Genomic DNA, 19,939 nt, shown 5'->3' with positions numbered 1-19,939 from the left:
GAAATTATGACACAATTCATCTATCGGCGCATTATGTCAACAAAATCGTTTTCAAAATAAGTAATCCTTTTTAGTTAAAGGTACCTTTACTTTGAATATGTCTTTTCCTTTACTGTAATGGAATACAATTACCGTAAATTCCGGACTTTAAGCCGTTACCTTTTTCCCTTTCAACCCTGCAGCTTATTCAGTGATGCGGCCAATTTATGTAATTTTTCTAACGGCAGCCAGCAGCGCTCGAATACAAAAGGTAAGATTTAGACCGGTGGAATATATGCGCCGAGGAAGACTGCAACTTCTTGGCTTGTGCATAAATTAAATTAGCGTAAAGATACCCTCATCTTGCAAAATGCAAAAATAAATATAAAAAAAATATATAAAAATAAAATATTTTTCTAATGTATTTATTTGAGACATTTATTCTGATATGTTTTGCACGGGCGAATAAAAAAGAAGGGGTGGAACAAACGCGGGGTGACGGGAAGTGGGGTAAAGGTGAGAACTGTTCGTGGACGCGGTGGACAATAGTGGATATATATTTTTCCCACCCTTACCTTTGGAAATATACACTTTTTTCCTTGGATTACTTTCAACGGGACCCGGACTCTGCAGGTCTGCATCAAACCTTAAGTACTGGTATAATTTTCCGTTCATGTTGCCGGCTGTGATTTTGGACTGTGTACTTTAATGAAGGACATTCAGTTTCAATCGCGGGACTTAATGTCGGGTTTGGGTTAATTTTGTGTTTGTGTTACATTTTTTAATGTGGGCGCATGCGGCTTACATACAGGTGCGGCTTGTGTAAGTGCAAAATCGTTTTTCCTCTTAAAATGTGGTGGGTGTGGCTTAAAATCAGGTGCGCTCCATAGTCCGGAATTTATGGTATATTTTTTTGTATCCTGATTAAGTAACACTGTTTCATGTACACCCCCAACCCTGATTACCAGCAAAAGAAACGCATCGATGTCTTTTTGATATAACCCGTCTCAGTTGGCCTTTTTTCCCGACCCTCTGGATTTCGTTCCTTCATTACGCGAAGACGGTCGCAGCAAGCGCTCACCTAACTAGCGTCCTGCGCAGTCGACAAGTAGCCAATTACCGAGACGGCGAGAAAAAGCGAGTGGGCGGATTACAAGAAAGCAGCGGAGGAACGTGAGGTTTAAAATTGGATGCGAGTCGGCTTCAAAGTCGAGCATCATGAGTTTGCGTCTGAAGTCGACGACACGTGCGAACGCCGTCAAGGTCGAAATCAGTTTGAATCAGGACTGCGAGGGGAAGCGACGCCAATGGATCTGCAGGCTTTATTTTTAGCTGCTTTTTGATATTCAAACTACTTTGGGGGATTTATAGAAGCTGTTTACAGAAGCAGCCACCTGAAAAGTATTCTAATCGCATAGAGTAAAAGTGTGAATTAGGAGATAAATTAAAGTCCTGATAATATCATGAACTTGGCTAAATATATACATATATTTGTGTCTTTTTAGATGGGGTTGTCGTTTACTCATTCAATGTTCCTCTCAAGGCCTAAAGAAAAGGTAGTTCTTTAACTCTATAGGCATAGTGTCAGGACCAGAACGGAAACAGGACCCAATTGCGTAGCGTTTTCCACAAGTTTTTTTGAAGGAAAGCGGAAGGGCTGCACCCACGATCCAGTGTTCGCTGTACGCGGGAAGCAAGTCGCTCTCGTACTCGGATTGTGATCCGAACACGGAAGCGAGCGATGGCGTTATCAAGGACGAAAAAACTAGTTGGTAGCCGGGACTGGGAGAGCAAGGGGTGGTCGGGGTCGAAAACGAGTCATAAGCCAGAACAGAAGAGTAGACGTAGTGGGGGACAAAAAGGGTCGTAATCCGGGACGGGAGAGAAGAGGTGGTCAGGATCAAAACAGGTCGTAGCCGGAGACAGACGTGTGCAAAAAGGTGGGAGTCAGGGTCAAAAAAGGCTTGCCTAAAATACACTGAGGTTTGCAGACGGACTGACAACATTTTTTCCACTGGTGCATTTTTTAACCAGTAGAAAACATAGGTTCATTTAATGACCTATTGTTTTTTTTGTGATAAGAGTTGAGTCTTAAGTGAATACAAATATTTAGTCACTTCATGACTTTAAAATGAGTTTTAAGTGTATAGTTGCCTGTAAAAACACCCAAAAATGAAGTTATTGGACACCTAAATAGACAAATTAGATAAAATTCACCCTATATTCATTCATAATTCATTGTTGTTGGTTTTGGATGTTGTTTTTAAAGAGACGGTTGTATTATATAGCGCCTCCTAGTGGTCAAAAACTTCATTAAAAACACTGACGTTTGACAGGTCCTTTAACTGCCTGGGTCGTAGGGGCACACCCTCCTGTGGTGCGTCTTGGGCAAGTACAGCTTGGTGGTGCGCATCTTTCTCCAGACTGTTTTTTAAATCGATTAAATGGGAAAACATATGTGATCATATCAACAGGCCTTTGTATTATACTTTCAATTCAATTTTTTTTTTTTTATTTTACGTAACATGAGTCTTACCTAAAGGGAGCTGAAATAACTGCTATCTTGCTGCTACGGATACCCAAAATCTTCAAAAAAGCTGAACCGAGAAAAAGTAGAATTGAGTGTTTTGGTCACTTTAAGTCTTCATAGTTTGTCTGCTCTCTTGTGCTTTTTGCACTTCAACATACGGCAACATTCATTTTTAAGTTTCCTAAAAGCCTGTAGAGGGATGGGGGCCTCCAGTCTGTTCTGGCCCAAGACACAACACAGGAAGTGGTATCCCGACAACCATATTGGTTAAAGGAAATGGCTAGTGTATTTTAAAGTTAATAGAAAATACTTGTTCTCTTCCTGCCTTCAAATGTCAATGCTGTGAAATAAAGATTCAATTTTTAGTTAGCGGAAGTGTGGCTGGCCATCGGGAATATTGGGAAGTTCCCTGAACATCCAGTGCATTGATGAAGCTCGTAGACAGGTACACACTTAAACTTATTAAAACACAAAATTCAAATTTAATGACGCCGTGTTGTTTCGTACATTAGACTTCCCTTTCTCGCACTGTCGCGTGTGCTCAAGAAAGACTTTGAGGAAGTTGTGGTTCAGGGTTGGACTTGGGCTCTGAGTGGGGGACTTTCGCAAAAGGAAGGGCATGTTCAGAACATTTCGCCCGGCTCCTCGTAAACATCTGCTCAGTCAACGAGTGAATGCGGGTAATTATGATTTATTTTATGGTATTTAATTTTATTTTTATTGGGTTTTTGATTTCCAATCACTAGTTAAGTTAAACATAATAGAGCTATTATGGGAGAGTTCAATTTAGATTGTTAATGATTATTTCACCACCAGATGCTTCCGTATGGTGTATTCCAGGGGTGTGAAACTCATTTTAACTCGGGGGCCACACAATAGAACAAACTAGTAGATTAGAGAGAAAGAAAATAAAAGAGAAATTGAAGTAGGAGAAAGAGAGGGAGAGAAAGGTAGAGGGGGAGGGACAAAGAAAGAGACAAAGGGAGAAAGAGAGAGAGAGAGGGGCGAAGAGAGAGAGAATAAATGAAATTCAAAGAGAAATACAAAGAGAGAAGGGGAGGAAGAGAGAAGGGTAAACAAAGAGAGAGAAAGAAAAGTAAAAAAGGAAGAGAGCAAGAGAAGGTAAAAAGACAGAAAGAGACAGAGAGAAAATGAGAGTGAAAGAGAGAGAAAAAGGGAAGAAGAGAGAGAAAGAAATGCAAGTACAGCATTTGTGATAGGCACCTGGCTTTGGCAACAAGTGGATATATTTCAAACTGCAGCTCGTTTTTCTCTTGCGCTTTTCTGAGCATTGTCTCACAGGCCGGATTCAATCCCTTTGCAGGCCTGACCCGTTGCGGGCCGCCTGTTAGACACCCCTGGAGTAGTGCAATCAAAAACGAGTGCTAAAAAGCTCAAGGAAGAATATAGACTGCAAACACTTAAAGTGACCAAAATGCACTTCTAACTTTTTTTTTTCCACCGCCTTTTTTTTACGCGTAGCAGCAAGATTATTAATTATGTCATCTCCCTTAAGGTGAGGCTCATATTATGTAAAATAAATGTTAATTTCTCAACCCATTAGTACAGTAGTACCTTGTTTTACGATCGACCCATATTATGAATGTTTCGGTATCCGAACTTTGTGTCTGACTTAAAACTTCAACGTTGTACAATCGGTTTTCAGGTATCTGAAATCAATGACGCTAGCACTGAAGGTTCGCGCAAGGACGCACTAATAACATCCTGCGTGGTTTTATCAGCTAAGTAAGACCCTTGCAACCCCTGCATTAAATTGTCAAATGGTTTAGTCTGTTAAGCCATCAGTTCATTTTCGTCATTGGGCAGTGTATAGGTTTGCTCGTCGTTAGCCTTTTTTCTTTTTTTTATTTATACTATGTGATATATTTATAAAAACGGACTGAACATTAGGGCAGTGTTTCTTAACCTTTTTTGAGCCGAGGCACCCTTTTTAGTCGAAAAAAATCTTGAGACAAAATCTCTGTCGAAAATGTTAAGATATTAATTCAATTTTTTCTAATTTTAAAGCTTAAATGATCATGACACCTTAATTGATAGTGCAATATTTTTATCATTGTTTCTGGTCACCGTGGATATGGAGGTAATACAGGTTATTTATTTTGGTTAAGAATTTTATAGAGTAATTTGGGATTTTACTATATCACTTTTATGAAGTTATACTACATATTTATTTTCTTTTTCTAAAAAATATTAATCTAAAAATAATACCTAAAATGAGCAAAAAGATCTGTCAGTACAATGACTTTTTATTTTACTACATTACTTTTTCTGTTTATTTTTTTGAATAGGAAATTATCAATCCAAATGAGTACAATTAAAAGCAATATTTTTAAGCTGATTAATTGCATTAGTTCTATTGGAGTACAATCTTGAACAGCTTCATCAAACAAAATAGGTTATGAAAAACATTTCCCTGTCCACCTCATAATTAATATATAAAGGGTAAAAGAATAGGAAACTGCTGCCGAGTTAAAGGTTTTTGGCTGACCACTGGAATACAAGAAAATATACTGAACAATGGCAGGCTTTTTTTTATGGAAAGATAATTTCAGGAAATTTCCTGCGGCACACTAGACAAGGTCTCCCGGCACACTAGTGTGCCTCAGCGCAATGGTTGAAAAACACTGCATTAGGGTACCTACAGGGCAATTGCAGTTGATTTAATGGGGGTTTGGTTGCATTTCATGACCTTGGAACGGATTCTTACCGTTTCAATTCATTTCAATGGGAAAACTTGTTTTGATTTACAACGGTTTCATTATACGTCACTGCTGGAACCAATTCAATGTGTAAGTTGACAAACCCCTCTATTTCAAAAATGCACGTTTATATGGTAGTTAGTGTACTTTTGCTTACCATTAAAATCCATGTTTCCTTAATGAAGTTTTTAAACCACTGGGAGGCGCTAAACAAGACACCATGTTTTTGAGGAATATTAATGCCACTAAAACCAGCGAATGAAAGTTTGGGACAATGATTAGAACAAAATAAAAATCTTTTTGGGAGAAATTTAAAAAGTATGTGCCTTGTTCAATTATTCTTAAGCAGGCTAGCCAATATTTTTGTCAGCTTATTATCTGTATGGGGGTTACAAAAGGTTTTTTTATTCATCCATTTGTTTGAAATTGTTTACACTACAATGCCCATGGTACACAGGCTGAGCTTTTAGAAGATTCTTAAAACTTTTAACTTTTTATATAGGGTCCCTTGAAATTAAAATGTGATGTAATCTTATTGTGGTCAGGTTTCAAGATGTTTCCTTTTTTTTGGTTCTAGTTTGTTGTGAAAGAAAAACAAACTGCCATATTTCTGTGTCAACAGTTCCTCTTGGCAAACTTCCCTCAGTTTCTCCTCTCCTTTAATAGATTGTGCATCAAAGTTCAATGGCAAACCCCGTTCCCTCCCATCGACGCTGCTGGTCGGCAGATTGTTGCCACGGAGACCGCATCCCACTCATTACAGTCAAGAAAAAGGTGAGGGAACCTCCCCCTCCTGAGCGGGGGGTCTCACTTCTCCGAAGCCACCCTCCCCCTCGTCGTCCGCGGCAACGCTACTCCAGCCCGGTTACCGGGATCGGTCCCGACCCTCATCCGATGACTCATCCCACTACGACCTCGTCTTTTATCGTCCAGACATCCGTCGTCACGGGCCGCGACCCTTTAGGTTGGAAGCTACGACCTAAAACCAGAACCGATCCAGCTCACGCTAAGAGACTTTCCCTCCCCGTCACAATTCCTGATCCAGATTTCCTCCAGTCCGAAACATCTCCCGACCCCACGTGCGGGAAAAACCTGCCCCTCAAAGGAAAACCCTTCCGCCGCCATCACTCGGACTCCTTGGCCTTCCTCCGATCGGCGCCGGCGGTGACACCCGAAGAACTCCGGGACGTGAAGCTCCGCCCCTCCCAACCAGACCACGCCCTTTCACACAAAACACCGCCGGCCGTTCCGGAAAAAAGCCCGTTGGCGAGAAAAATGGCGCAGATGGTTGCTTGTTCATGGCGCCGAACGGAGGGGGAGGAAGTGGTTTACAGCGTGGTCAAAACTAGTCTTGAGCGCGTTAAAAGAAAAAGTAATTAGTTACAGGTACTAGTTACTTTATTTGGAAATGAGTTCCGTTATCCCCCAGATTACTGTGTCACTCTGACAGTAACTACGTAGTTACAAATTACCGTACATACTGGACTGTCTCAGAAAATTAGAATATTGTGATAAAGTTCTTTATTTTCTGTAATGCAATTAAAAAAACAAAAATGTCATACATTCTGGATTCATTACACATCAACTGAACTATTTCAAGCCTTTTATTATTTTAATATTGCTGAATTTGGCTTACAGCTTAAGAAAACTCAAAAATCCTATCTCAAAATATTAGAATATCATGAAAAAGTATACAAGTAGGCTATTCAACTAATCACCTGAATCATCTAATTAACTCGAAACACCTTGCGAGGGTTTCCTGAGCCTTAAAAACACTCAGCTTGGTTCAGTAAACTAAATCACTGCTGATCTGACTGCTGTCCAGAGGACCATCATTGTTACCCTCCTGATGGAGGGTAAGACACAAAAAGAAATTTCTCAAAGAGCAGGCTGTTCACAGAGTGCAGTTTCAAAGCATATCCACAAAAAGTCTGTTGGAAGGGAAAAATGTGGCCGGAAACGCTGCACAACCAAGAGAGATGACCGCAGCCTTAACAAAATTGTGAAGAAGAGCCGCTTCCAGAATTTGAGGGAGCTTCAAAGACAGTGGGCTGAAGCTGGAGTCCAGGTATCAAAAGCCACAGTTCACAGACGTGTCCGGGAAATGGGCTACAATAGCCGTATTCCCATGGTCAAGCCACTTCTGAACTCAAGACAACGGAAGAAGCGTCTGACTTGGGCTATGGAGAAGAAGCACTGGACAGTTGCAGAGTGGTCCAAAGTCCTCTTTTCAGACGAAAGCAAGTTTTGCATTTATTTGGAAGTCAAGGCGCCAGAGTCTGGAGAAAGGCTGGAGAAGAGCAAAATCCAAGTTGCTTGAAATCCAGTGTGAAGTTCCCACAGTCAGCAATGGTTTGGGGAGCCATGTCAGCTGCTGGTGTTGGTCCACTGTGTTTCATCAAGTCCAGAGTAAATGCAACTGTGTACCAAGAGATTTTAGAGCACTACATGCTTCCATCTGCTGAAAAGCTCTATGGAGATGAGTATCTCATTTTCCAGCATGATCTGGCACCTGCCCACAGTGCCAAAACCACCAGTAACTGGTGCACTGACCATGGCATCACTGTCCTTGATTGGCCTGCTAATTCCCCTGACCTGAACCCCATCGAGAATTTGTGGGGTATAGTTAAGAAGAAGATGAAAGACACCAGACCTACAAATGCAAATGAGCTGAAGGCCGCTATCGAAGCATCCTGGGCATCAATAACACCTCAGCAATGCCACAGGCTGATTGCCTCCATGCCACGCCGGATTGATGCAGTAATCCGTGCAAAAGGATTCCCAACCAAGTACTGAGTGCATCAATGGACATTTTCAAATGTTTGATTTAGTTTTGCTGTTATAAAATTATTATTATTATTTCATTAAAAATTAACGTTGCTATGATAGTTTATGTATTCTTGCCTTGTATTCAAATCAATGTTTTTTTTACTATTTCTAAGTTTTTTGTACCACTAGAAGGCACTAACTATTACACACTGTCCCTTTAAGAGTTTAAGCTCAATTTGCTCGTCATTTTTGTTATAAATAATGTTTTCAAAACAAAGTATTTGAAAAGTTATTTTGTAAAATGTTACAAAATACTACAAACGATGATACTAACTTAATTTACCTTTGGGGCAGACAGCACAGGGCATGGGGAAGAAGCAGTGTGTATAACTCCGCCCATTCCTACCGATCATCCAATCAAATTGATCTTGGTGCTTTGCTAGAGTGTTTGGGTGTTTACAGTTTTTTCAGTGGGCTTTCGTCATCAAGTGTCTCAACAGTGAACATAGTTTAATGCGCTTCCATGTGTAGGATTCTTAAGCAATGTACAACCAAAACGGGTTCTGTTGGTGTGAACCCTTTGACCGTAAACGGTAGTTGAGTCTGTGCCCTATATATACTGGACCCAACCTACCATGTATTCAGTGTTGTCCCGGCATCGCTCCTGCTAAATTCGGCTTTGCATGTAACAATGCGGTATATCATTTCACAAGTTCCATTTAGTCTCCAAACCAGATGTACTCATGAAAACAGCGATATGTGTCTCACGAGCCAAAGGTTCCTGACGCCTGCGCTACCGACTTGGACGCCAAAATTAACAAGACTATAAAGTGTTGAATAATCACGCTTCTACTAGCTCCACCCACTGCTACCACAGGGCCCAAGTTACCTGGGAGATTAATTTCTAATGTATGCAAATATGTGGGAGAAAATTCTTAAAATGTCTTTGCAAAACAAATCTTCGGAAAATAAAGTTTGGGATTATTCTGGGAAAGGGGCGGGGGTCTCTAAGGTACCACACTGCTGTGAATCTGGAAGCAACGCTGCAGGCGAGAGGGGGGGCAATCAGTTATCTACAGCAAAAAATGAACTAAAGTTTGAAACAGACACTTCCAAATATAGCCCCACGCCTTGTTCTTTTTGTCTGATATGCAAATTGTTTTTTGTGCTTGCATAATAAGATTTGTTTTTATCCCGTTAACTAAGTCTACTGTCACTGAACAAAACTCCTATTTTTCTTCTTTAAGAATATTTCGGGTAAGAAAATAATATATTATCGATGTGTATTCCATAAAAGTTAGCTATTTTACTCAGTAGGGGTTTAAGGTATGAGGACTCATGATAGTGGCCGTTTTGAGATCTTAAGAGAAATGAGACCACTACCGTATATTCTTGCAAATAAGCCCACATCGCCTACAAGCATAACCCCTAAAACTGCTTTAAAATAGCCGGATGCTTAAAGAGATATGTACCTTTAATATTAATGAAAAGTGCATCCAAACAACAATAATCTTGATTTAATTGTGTAAATAGTAAAGACTAATTTCCTGGCAATAAAGATAAGAATAACATATTTTAACCATTTACTGTACATCATTTAACACTTTGTATTCCATCGTTGTCACCATTTTCCAATCTTTATTCCGCTTATCACAAACTTTATTGGGACTCTTTATTATGGGGAAAAAAGGGCAAAATAGCACTAAAATTGAATAAAATGAGATGTGGTGCCTCTCAAACAAAAATGGGACAGCATCGATTGAATGAACAGGAAAATAAGGGAAAGGGGGAGCAAGAGGACACCGTGCGACCATGGGCCTTTGGATGGCTAATGTTGTCTTACAACCCCTTGTGTTCATTATGTTTTACTTGCACATGAACCGACCTCGATTCTAATATTGTATTTTATAGGTACATGCAAGTATACATGATAGTACTTTTCCATTTTAAGAACAGTGCTATAAAGGTGTTTTAAGGGTATATTTAACTATAAAGCAGTGGTATTGGTGCCTGATATCAGCATCAGTGACTACTTTCAGGCAGTACATATTCACAAGACAAACGCACAAAGGATTAATTAAAGCAATCTGTGGCTCCGTACGTCTAACGGGATCGATGATCGTTTTTCAATTTGCGCCACGCCAAAAATATCGCTCTTGATTTATGCCGATGGAGTTTGAACGTGACGAGGGGGCGCCAAAGGAACACCCGCTCCGAGAAGGTACGTACGCCCCTGCGGCTGCACGGCGCAGATAAGGAAAGTTCAATAATGGGAAGACATAGGGAAATTGCATTTGATATCGGCGTTTCCTATGGATCAAAATGCCAAGCTTGTATGAAGATCGACGGGATGCGCCGCCTTTTCCTACGCCGGATCGGAATAATAGAAAAAAACCTGTGTTCAATTTAAAACTCAAATGAAAATCAGGATAGTGCGTGTGTGGTAGACTAGAAAAGCTTTTCGAGTATGAAAATTAATAAATAAATCGCTACTCTACTTCCCTGCAAATACTCGGCGCCCTTCGCCCCGAGATTTGTCTGCTAATGGATTGCCTCTGTGGGAGACGGTCCTGACATTTAGCGTGCAATTATGGAGAGGAGCCAACGAGGAACATTTACATGAATAACACATTGTTACTTAGCTAGCCTTTGTTCAGAACATTGGTAATAACTCGGTGTGGGTTTATAATATGGGAGACAAAAAAAACAAAAAAAAACAGAGCATTTATGCAAACTAGTCAGTCTTGCATTCAAACCGTTAATTTCAAGGAATAATGTAATATTTGACCACTGTTGCAACCAAAAACAAGTGCTACAAAGCACAAGGAAGCTTACAAACTACGGAGACCCAAACTGAACTGTTTATCTTCTCTTTTTATTCTTGCTCAGCCTTTACAAAGGATTTTGGTTTTGGGGGGTACCCTTAGCAGCAAGATGAAAGACAATCATGTCAGCTTTCCCAGTGGTCTCTCAATTGATCTCATTTCAAGACCCAGCATTCCACCCTACTGACATGTTGCGACCCAAGGAAAAAGAAATTCCACTTCTAAAAATGTATCGAATGAGAGGATTATGCAGTTTAAAGCAGAGATAGTAGAATATATTCACTTTATTTTAGAAAAAGACCAGCACCACTGTGTATAGTTGCATAGACATCACACATTTAAGTAAAACCCTAAAACTGCATTAAAATAACCACATCATAAAGGAAATGTGTACCCAAAACAATGATAATGATTTCATTATGTAGATGATAAAAATGTTTGTAGTGCAGTGGTTAGCACATACACCTAATTTGTGAAAGGTCTCGGGTTCGAGACCGGGCTGTACTTGCCCAAGACACACCACAGGAAATGGTGCCCCTACGACCCTAGTGGTTAATGGATCAAACCAACCAACCAAGGTAATGGATATTAATATACTGTTAAAAAGCCAGAACTACAACATTACTAAACCATTTATTGGACCTTCCAGTAGCCAGAAGAAATACCAACAAAGTCACCATAAAATGAAATGTTGTCCCTCTCAAACATCATTGGGACAGTTGGCTGAACAGGAAGAAGAGATCAAGCAGGGCATTATCACCATCTACTGTTAGGGAGTGTAATTGACCTTCCATTCTTTCTTCTTCTCACCATTATTTTGCACAGGCAAAATCCCGCGACCGACTGAAAACAAGTCCACGACCTACTTTTGGGTCCTGATCCACAAGTTGAGAAACACTGCTTTAAATGAGCCTCAGGTTATGTAAAATAAATACAAATTTATTGACCTTTTTTTTTAAAAAGCGTGTTCAATTGATAGTTTATGTATATTTGCTAATTATTCAAATCTGAACATTTTAAAGAATAATGTTTTATACCACATTAGGAGGCCATTAATACCACACAATATCCATTTAAAGTGGTGGGTGGGTGGATCCCTTAACCACTAGGGTTGTGGGGGCACCACTTACAGTGGTGTGTCTTAGGCAAGTACAGCCTGGTGGCACCTATCACTCTCCAGGCCAACGTGTTTCCACCCGGTCTCGAACCGGGGACCTTTGTCTAAACTTGTGCTAACCACTGCACAGCGAAAACACCCCTAATAGTACATGACAGAAAAATGGGCAATGATAATAATCAGAATCAGATTTTTTTTTTGTGTGTGTGGTTACCAGCCGGAAACCCCAGCAAATAGGAAAAATAGAACGGGAAGTCTGTCAATTCCCCAATTAGCACCCCTGGTTTCCATTTCCACCCATAAAAGTTGTATAGACATCACATAAATCACATTAATACGAGTGAGTGCTCAACTCTTCAGTACCCTCTGATACAGATACCAACTGGTATTTGTACTATTTCTCAAAAAAAGACCATATATTGTACACAAAAAGGCTACATAAAATTTAAGAAATACATGCATATCCCTATTTCATTCATAGAGTCCCTGTGGTTACCAAAGCAACACACAGTAACTTCAAAACATCTCCGCGACACAAATCTTTTCTACTCCAGATGTGCAGCAGATGTTACGCTGCTAGCATCGAGTCTTTTTTGCTCTAAATAGGGAGACGTTAATTCACTCAAATGGATGCGGTGCCAAATGGGGCCGGAGATAGAAAATTGGATCTCGACTACAAAGAAGAAAGACCATTTGCATGTATCATCATTTGTTTTACATTAGATGAAAAAGCAGAGGAACAAAATATGGCCTACGTGAAAATTCAGAGGTCTAAATGGATAATGGCTCATTACATGATTGATGTTTGTAATAGATATTCCTGGTTTTAGCAGGTTTTAGAAAATAGGATCGACTTAGAACCAATTCAATGCCTCAGAATATGTACTGTGAAGAAAATAAGTATTTGAACACCCTGCTGATTTGCTAATTCTCCCACTTAGAAATCATGGAGAAATCATGGAGGGGTCTGAAGTTTTCATCATAGGTGCATGTCCAGTGTGAGAGAGATAAACCAAAAAAAAAAATCCAGAAACCACAATGCATGACTTTTTAACAATTAATTTGTGTAATATAGCGGCAAATAAGTATTTGAATACCTGATAAAATGAACACATAGATCTTTTCTAGATTAGTCAGGTTTCTGGGCTTTTGCTGAGAAAAACTGAGTTTGAACTCCCTCCAAAGAATTTCGATTGGGTTCAGGTCTGGAGACTGGCTGGGCCATACTAGAACCTTCATATGCCTTTTACGGAACCAGTCCCTGGTTATCCTGGGTGTGTTCTTCTGGTCGTTGTCGCATTGGAAGACCCAGCCACGACCCATATTCAATGCTCCAACTCAGGGAAGGAGGTTGCTCCCCAAAATCTCACATTACACGGCCCCAGTCATCCTCTCTTTAATGCAGTGCACCCGTCCTGTCCCATGTGCAGAAACCCGACCCCCAACGCATGATGCTACCACCCCTATGATTCACAGGAGGGATGTGTTCTTCGGATCGTACTCTTCATTCTTCTTCCTCCAAACACGCTTAGTGTTATTATGACCAAAAAGATCTATTTTGGTCTCATCTGACCACAAAACTTTCTCCCATGACTCCTATGTATCATCTAAATGGTAAAAATTAAGACGGCCTTAACATGTGCTGGTTTAAGCAGGGGAACCTTTCGTGTCATGCATGATATCAAATAATGACGTCTTAGTGTGTTACCTATAGTAACCTTGGAAACGGTAGTCCCAGGTCTTTTCAGCTCATTGACCAACTCCTGCCTTGTAATTCCGGGCTGATTCCTCACCTTTCTTAGAATCATTGAGACCCCACGAGGTGATATCTTGCATGGGTCTCCACCCCAATTGAGATTGACCTTATGTTTAGCTTCTTCCATTTTCTAATGATTGCTCCAACAGTGGACCTTTTTTCACTAAGCGGCATGGCAATTGCTCCATCACCGTTTCCAGCCTTGTGGAGGTGTACAATTTTGTCTTTGGTGTCTTAGGACAGCTCTTTGGTCTTTGCCATGTAACAAGTTAAATTCTTACTGGTTGTATGGGGTGGACAGGTGTCTTTATGTAGCTAAAAACCTCAAACTGGTGTATCTGAGTTAGGACAATACATGGAGTGCAGGTGGACTTCACTTGTTCAAATCCTCATTGGCAGCTGTATCAAACAAATAAAGTGTTAAAAAATCATGCATTGTGATTTCTGGATTTTTCTTTTTAGTTTATCTCTTTCACAGTGGACATGCACCTATGATGAAAATTTCAGACCCCTCCATGATTTCTAACTGGGAGAAATAGCAAAAGAGCAGGATGTTAAAATACTTATTTTCTTCACTGTATTTGTAAATGTCTCAGTCTAATCCCATTTGGGAAAAAAATGGTTTCCAAAGATAACTCGCAATAAATAAGGGGTAGTGGTTCTACAATCTATTAGAAAAGTCTGGTCACCAAACACAAATGAGTGTTACTTCACAGCAATTGTGAACAGTATAGTCATTCAAACTTGAAAAAAGTAGAACAGTTTGGTATGTTAAATAATAATAAAAACAAAGTTAAAAACGTAAAAAAAAAATCATATTCCCCACACTGGAGGCATTAGCATTTCATGTTGGAGGTTGGTGACAGGAATTGTACATTTTTGATAATAAGGAACTAATGGTAAATGGTCTGCATTTATATAGCGCTTTTCAAGTCAATGAAGACCTCCCAAAGCGCTTTACAATGTGCTTCACACTTACTCATTCACACACACACACACTCACACACTAATAGCAGCCATGCAAGGCGCCGAACATGAAATAAATTGTGTAATTGAGGCCATATTGTCTGATGTGAATTACAAATGCTAACCATTCTCTTCAAACAAGTATCTTTAATTAATATTAATAATAAATTGCATTACAGAAGACCCCCGGGCCATGGGGTCTCTACTTTACGGTGTGGAATCTGTTTTTTTTTGTGCCCATGTTTATGCCGATCATCTATGGGTTAGCAGGAAATTAAAAAAATACTGATATACATTAGGGCGGCATTAGCTCAGGAGGTAGAGCACTCGTCTTGGGATCAAGAGGTCGCAGGTTCGATTCCCTCTGTGTTATATGTTGAAGTGTCCTTCCTTTGACACTGAATCTCTAATGCCCCCAATAAGCATGTAAGTGTAAAGCACATTGTAAAGCGCTTTGGGAGGTCTTCATTGACTTGAAAAGCGCTATATAAATGCAGACCATTTACCATTTGCTAATGAATGAACTCCCACAATGCCTTTTAGCAGTGGCCGTTTTTAAGGGCTTTACAAATAAAGTCAAGTTGAGTTTCTCCGTCTTAATTTCAATTTGCAGCAACAAAAATCCCCAAATTAGTCGCAAGGTATACATTTTGGACAGTTATGCGCAAAAAAGTCACGAGATATACGTTGTACATAGACATTTTCTTACCCGAATGTTATCGAAGGAAGCTTTGTTGGTGATGTCGTAGAGGAGAAGGAGAGCTGCAACAACAAAAACGACAAAGACAATAAGTGCAGTAAGATTCTGAAGCCCGTGCTGAGCGTTCACGCTGACTCCACGTCTCCACGTAAATGCACTTGAAGCTAATCGTGCTACGTCGGATCATTTCAAGCTGCGGGAAATCCATCAAACGCGGAACCATTACACGAACGCGTCTCGTTTTCTCTGCGGGATCTGCAAGAATTAGTCGGGGCAATTATACGCCTGCTTTGGGAATTTTTTAGTACCGTACTCCAGTTTTGTGCCACTGGAGCAAAGATCCCTTATTTAAAATAAAACGTTTTAACTAATTTAAATATATTCTTACTGTAATAATTGAATACCTCATTTTCTTTTGCACAGAACGGATTTGCTTTACATTCACGTCAACGATGCTGATTACGTTGCCGGACGAGTCGCTGAGACGTCGACCGATGATGGAGAAGCAGGGGAAGGGCCTCGATCCATAAATCACGGCTGCCATCAGTCATCTCTGAAATGATTCTACATCGATAATCGCAGACTGACCTTGGGCAGTGGCTAACAAAGAAGAGTTTTCATATTCGCCAACATTGAAGTCATCAATATTCAAATGAGCTTCAAGTACATTTGCATAGCCAGGGTATCGGCAAGATTGGTAGCTGTTTTTAGCATCAAGGAATGAAACCAATTCAGAGAAAAATTCCAATACGATTGGGGGAAAAAAACAAATACTTGTGGTTATTTTTTGAGCTAAGAAAAAAATAAAGCAAGTACTTCATATATTGAACGACCCCTAGCAAAAAGTATGGAATCACCAGTCTTATTTTATTCTAGTTATATTCTGTAGAAGAAATTCAGATCACAAACAAGAAACAATCGTAAGGTCATTCCAAAGTGCAACATATTGGCATTCAGAAACACTAACAGAACTTAAGAAAAAACATTGCAATTGTAGGTAAATGTTTCAAAATTTAAATAGTGCAAGTGCAGGGAAATACACATGGAATCACTCAATTCTGAGGAAATTTTGAGTAGAAAATAAGGACACACCCAGTAAATTCCCTTTCCTTAATTGGGCACCTGGCTTAGATTAGGTCTGCTCATTAGTCAGGGGTTAAAAACAGTACAGTTATCTCACCTTGGGGGGGTCCTGGACTAATTGAATTGGCAAGAATCATTGCTCCAGCAACAGAGATGTCTTATGAGACCAAAGACAGGATCGTCACACTTCTTGAAGAAGGTAACTCTACTTGTATGGTTGCCAAAGATGTGGGCTGTTTACAGTTAGCTGTATCGATTTGGACCAAGTTCAAACAGCATAGGAAGGTTGTTAAGAGTACTGGTAGGCCAAGGAAGACCATATTCAATTAAGAAAATGTTTGGGGATGATGTACATACGTTGCCCTACTTATGAACAAGTTGAATTTGAATTTGTTCGTAAGTTGCTTCAGTGCTATATTTTGTATGTTTAAGATTTATATAAGTATGTTTCAGGTTTTTATAAGTAGCCTGTATTGTTTTGTACTAAAAAGTAAAAAATTCATTAAATAATATGTTTTTTAAAGATAAATAAAGTTAAGTTTAACTTAGTTTTGGAAGATGCGCTTCAAGAGGTCCTCCTCCGTGGTAAAAAGTGGCCAAAAAAAGTGTTCTGACCATTTTCTCAACAAATTCAATCTTTCTTATTCCACTTTCATTTCAAATGAAAAAGCTTGGCTCTTCTTCACACTTTACACCAACCATATTGAATGGATGCTTGAGATATCAAACAATAAAAATGTCAAATTTCTTAGCGTGCTGGACATACAGAGTAGAATCTCACACACGAACTAGGAAGATGAAGCTGATTTCTTCTTCGGGGTGGATGCTGGGTGAGCTCTCACAGTGCCACACGCCGGTAGCGGTGGAAAGAAGCACTACAGTAACGTCCTGTACTCAGAAAAAGGTGCACACAATACAAAATCTAACTTACTGGATATTTATCAACATCCCAAAATTGTTTTTCGTATCTACCGTTTTTCGTAAGTTAAAAGGTCGTGAGTAGGGGAGCGTCTGTACTCCAAGATGTATGTTCCAAGATGACAATGCAACATGCAACAGAGCAAAAACTGTGAGTAAGTATTCCTTGGAGAAAGATGCATCCAGTCAATATAGTGGCCTACAAATACCCCAGATCTCAACCCAATTGAAAAGTTGTAGTGTAAATTGAAATAAAAAAATGTCCATAGCAAGGCTCCGACCTGCAAAGATGATCTGGCAACTGCAATCAAAGAAAGTTGGCACCAGGTTGATAAAGAATACTGTTTGTCACTCATCAAGTCCATGCCTCAGACTGCAAGCTGCCATAGAAGCCAAAGGTGGTGCAACTAAATACTAGTGATATGTTTTGATTGTTATTATTTTTTCCTAGGATGGAGTTATTATATAGTTTCCCCTGTGCTTGGTCTATAAAAGTAGCATCTACTGACCACCACAATTTTTTTTTTATTCATTTCTTTTAGTGTTTCTGAATGCCAAGGATTTGCACTTTTGAAAAACTATTGTTTTTTCATGCTTTTAATCAGAGTTTGTTACAATACAATGTCTGAGTACTGGTCCAAGACTGATGATTCCATACTTTTTGCTAGGGGTTGTATATTATATATTCATTAAAAAATAAACAATGGAGCATTCCCAACAAGAAAGTGATGAAAGGAAAACTTTATATATCAGTGTTGCCAAATTTTGTTTCACCAAAAGTTTGGGGTTGAGAGCTTTGTGCTTGCAGTTTACTTTTGTTAATCCTACTCTGTTCCTTCTGGCTCCACATCGCTTTGAGCGTGATTGTTTCATATGCAAACTTTGTTTTCCTCGCAGGGATTACAACAAAAAAACAGCCCTTCTCATCCGGGAGGTCTTTCCCTCTCACATCATTTTTTTCTTTTGCCCGTTTTTTTCTGTACAGCAAATGACTTAACCCCCCACCACCAGCTTTTTTTGTTTTCTTTTTTGCAACCGCAGCTAATTCTCTGTGGAAATGCAAACACACCAAGCAGCGGAGAGGAAGATGCAGTTTGGTTTTGGAAACAGAAGGGAATATTTGCAGTTGGCGGCCGGCCGCCCTACAGAAAATGAGCCTGGCAGACTGCACCGGCACACAGCAACAGGCCGGCTCTTTGCGTGAACGGTTTGGTTGTAACGCTACAATTGAACAAATGCGACAGATTTTGCCTCAATGATGCTTTATTCTGGAACCATATGGCATGGTGTTTTCACTCGAACGGTCTGGACCACGAGCAAATATTCATTACCATATATGTTATCTTTCCAAAATGCAGGAGACTAAAAAAGTCCTAATCTTCTTTATCCTCACCTTATCCCATCTTACCAGGGGTCGGCTCCCATACACTACTGCACAAATTCAGGGTTGGGTAGGGTTACTTTAACTTGATTACTTTCAATTACTTTTGGATTACTCCGATACCAAATATGCTTTTAAAAGACCAAAGAAACTAAATATGAATAAAATTACTACATTTTGTGCAGGCTTGGGGAATAACGGAATACATGGAACGGCGAAAATGACATTGGCAAGCTGTTTGGATTTATTTTCATTTTGTTTCTGTCGCATTTTATGTTAGTTTTGCTGGAGATCAAAGAGATCAAAGCCAGGAGAGAAAGCTTACCACGTGTTGTGAGTCATAATTTTATTCATATTTAGTGTCTTTTATTAGCATATTTGGTATTGGAGTAATCCAAAAGTAATTGAAAGTAATCCAGTTAAAGTAACCCTACCCAACCCTGTGCACAATATATGATGCAATGATAAGTAGTGCACAGACACTCCCCTACTTACGACCATTCGACTTACAAAAAACAGTATTTTTTTCAGGATGTCGAGAATATCCGGACATTGCTGTAAGTTAGATTTTGTATTGTGTGCACCTTTATCCAAGTAGAGGACAGAGCTGTAGTGCTTCCTACCGCCGCGTGGCGTTGTGAGAGGTCTCCCAGCATCCACCCCGAAAAAGAAATCCGGCTTCTATTTCCTGGTTTGTGTGTATACACACTGCACTGTATCTCTAGCACGCTAAGAACTTCCACGTTTTTACTATTTAATATCTCGTGCATCCATTCAATATGGTTGATGTAAAGTGTAAAGAAGAGGCGAGCCGTTTCATTTGAAACGAAAGTGGAATAAGGAAGCTTGATGCGGTTGAGAAAATGGTTGGATCGCTTTTTTTCGGCCACTTTTTACCAGGGAGGAAGAAGTCGCCTAATTTTGAAGCTCATCTTCCAAAAGTAAGTTGAACTTAACTTTATTTATCTTTATGGAACGTATTATTTTATAAAATGTTTATTATTTTGAACAAAACAATACAAGTTACAGGAACCCATCTCGTTTGAAAGTAGGGCAGCGTCTCTATACTCAACCAATGTGTCGCAACAACCGTCTTTGGGAGTCATTAGGCGACCAAACCCCCCCAATTTCAACCCCACATGCCGAGCGCCGAACCAGCAACCTCTCAGTCTCGAGGCAAGCACCCTACCCCAAG

The 19,939-nt window shown here is 39.8% G+C and overlaps 2 protein-coding genes across 2 annotated transcripts in view; one reads left to right on the top strand and one right to left on the bottom strand.

Annotated features, from left to right (window-relative positions):
• Positions 1-19,939, bottom strand: part of rab26 (RAB26, member RAS oncogene family) — a 53,600-nt gene that overhangs the window by 12,344 nt on the left and 21,317 nt on the right. The window contains exon 5 of the mRNA XM_088323229.1: positions 15,372-15,424. Within this exon, the coding sequence (XP_088179355.1) occupies positions 15,372-15,424 (53 nt within the window). The remainder of the gene's footprint in view (positions 1-15,371; positions 15,425-19,939) is intronic.
• Positions 5,914-7,029, top strand: LOC148347475 (uncharacterized). The gene has a single exon (XM_088324231.1). The coding sequence runs from the start codon at positions 5,914-5,916 to the stop codon at positions 6,607-6,609; it is 696 nt and encodes a 231-aa protein (XP_088180357.1). The 3' UTR covers positions 6,610-7,029.

This window comes from Urocampus carinirostris, chromosome 19, assembly GCF_059441175.1.
Source record: "Urocampus carinirostris isolate Australia breed hairy pipefish chromosome 19, RoL_Ucar_1.0, whole genome shotgun sequence".
Classification (NCBI taxonomy): domain Eukaryota; kingdom Metazoa; phylum Chordata; class Actinopteri; order Syngnathiformes; family Syngnathidae; genus Urocampus; species Urocampus carinirostris.
Note: the sequence above shows the minus strand (reverse complement) of the source record. Positions and strands in the feature narration are given on the sequence as shown.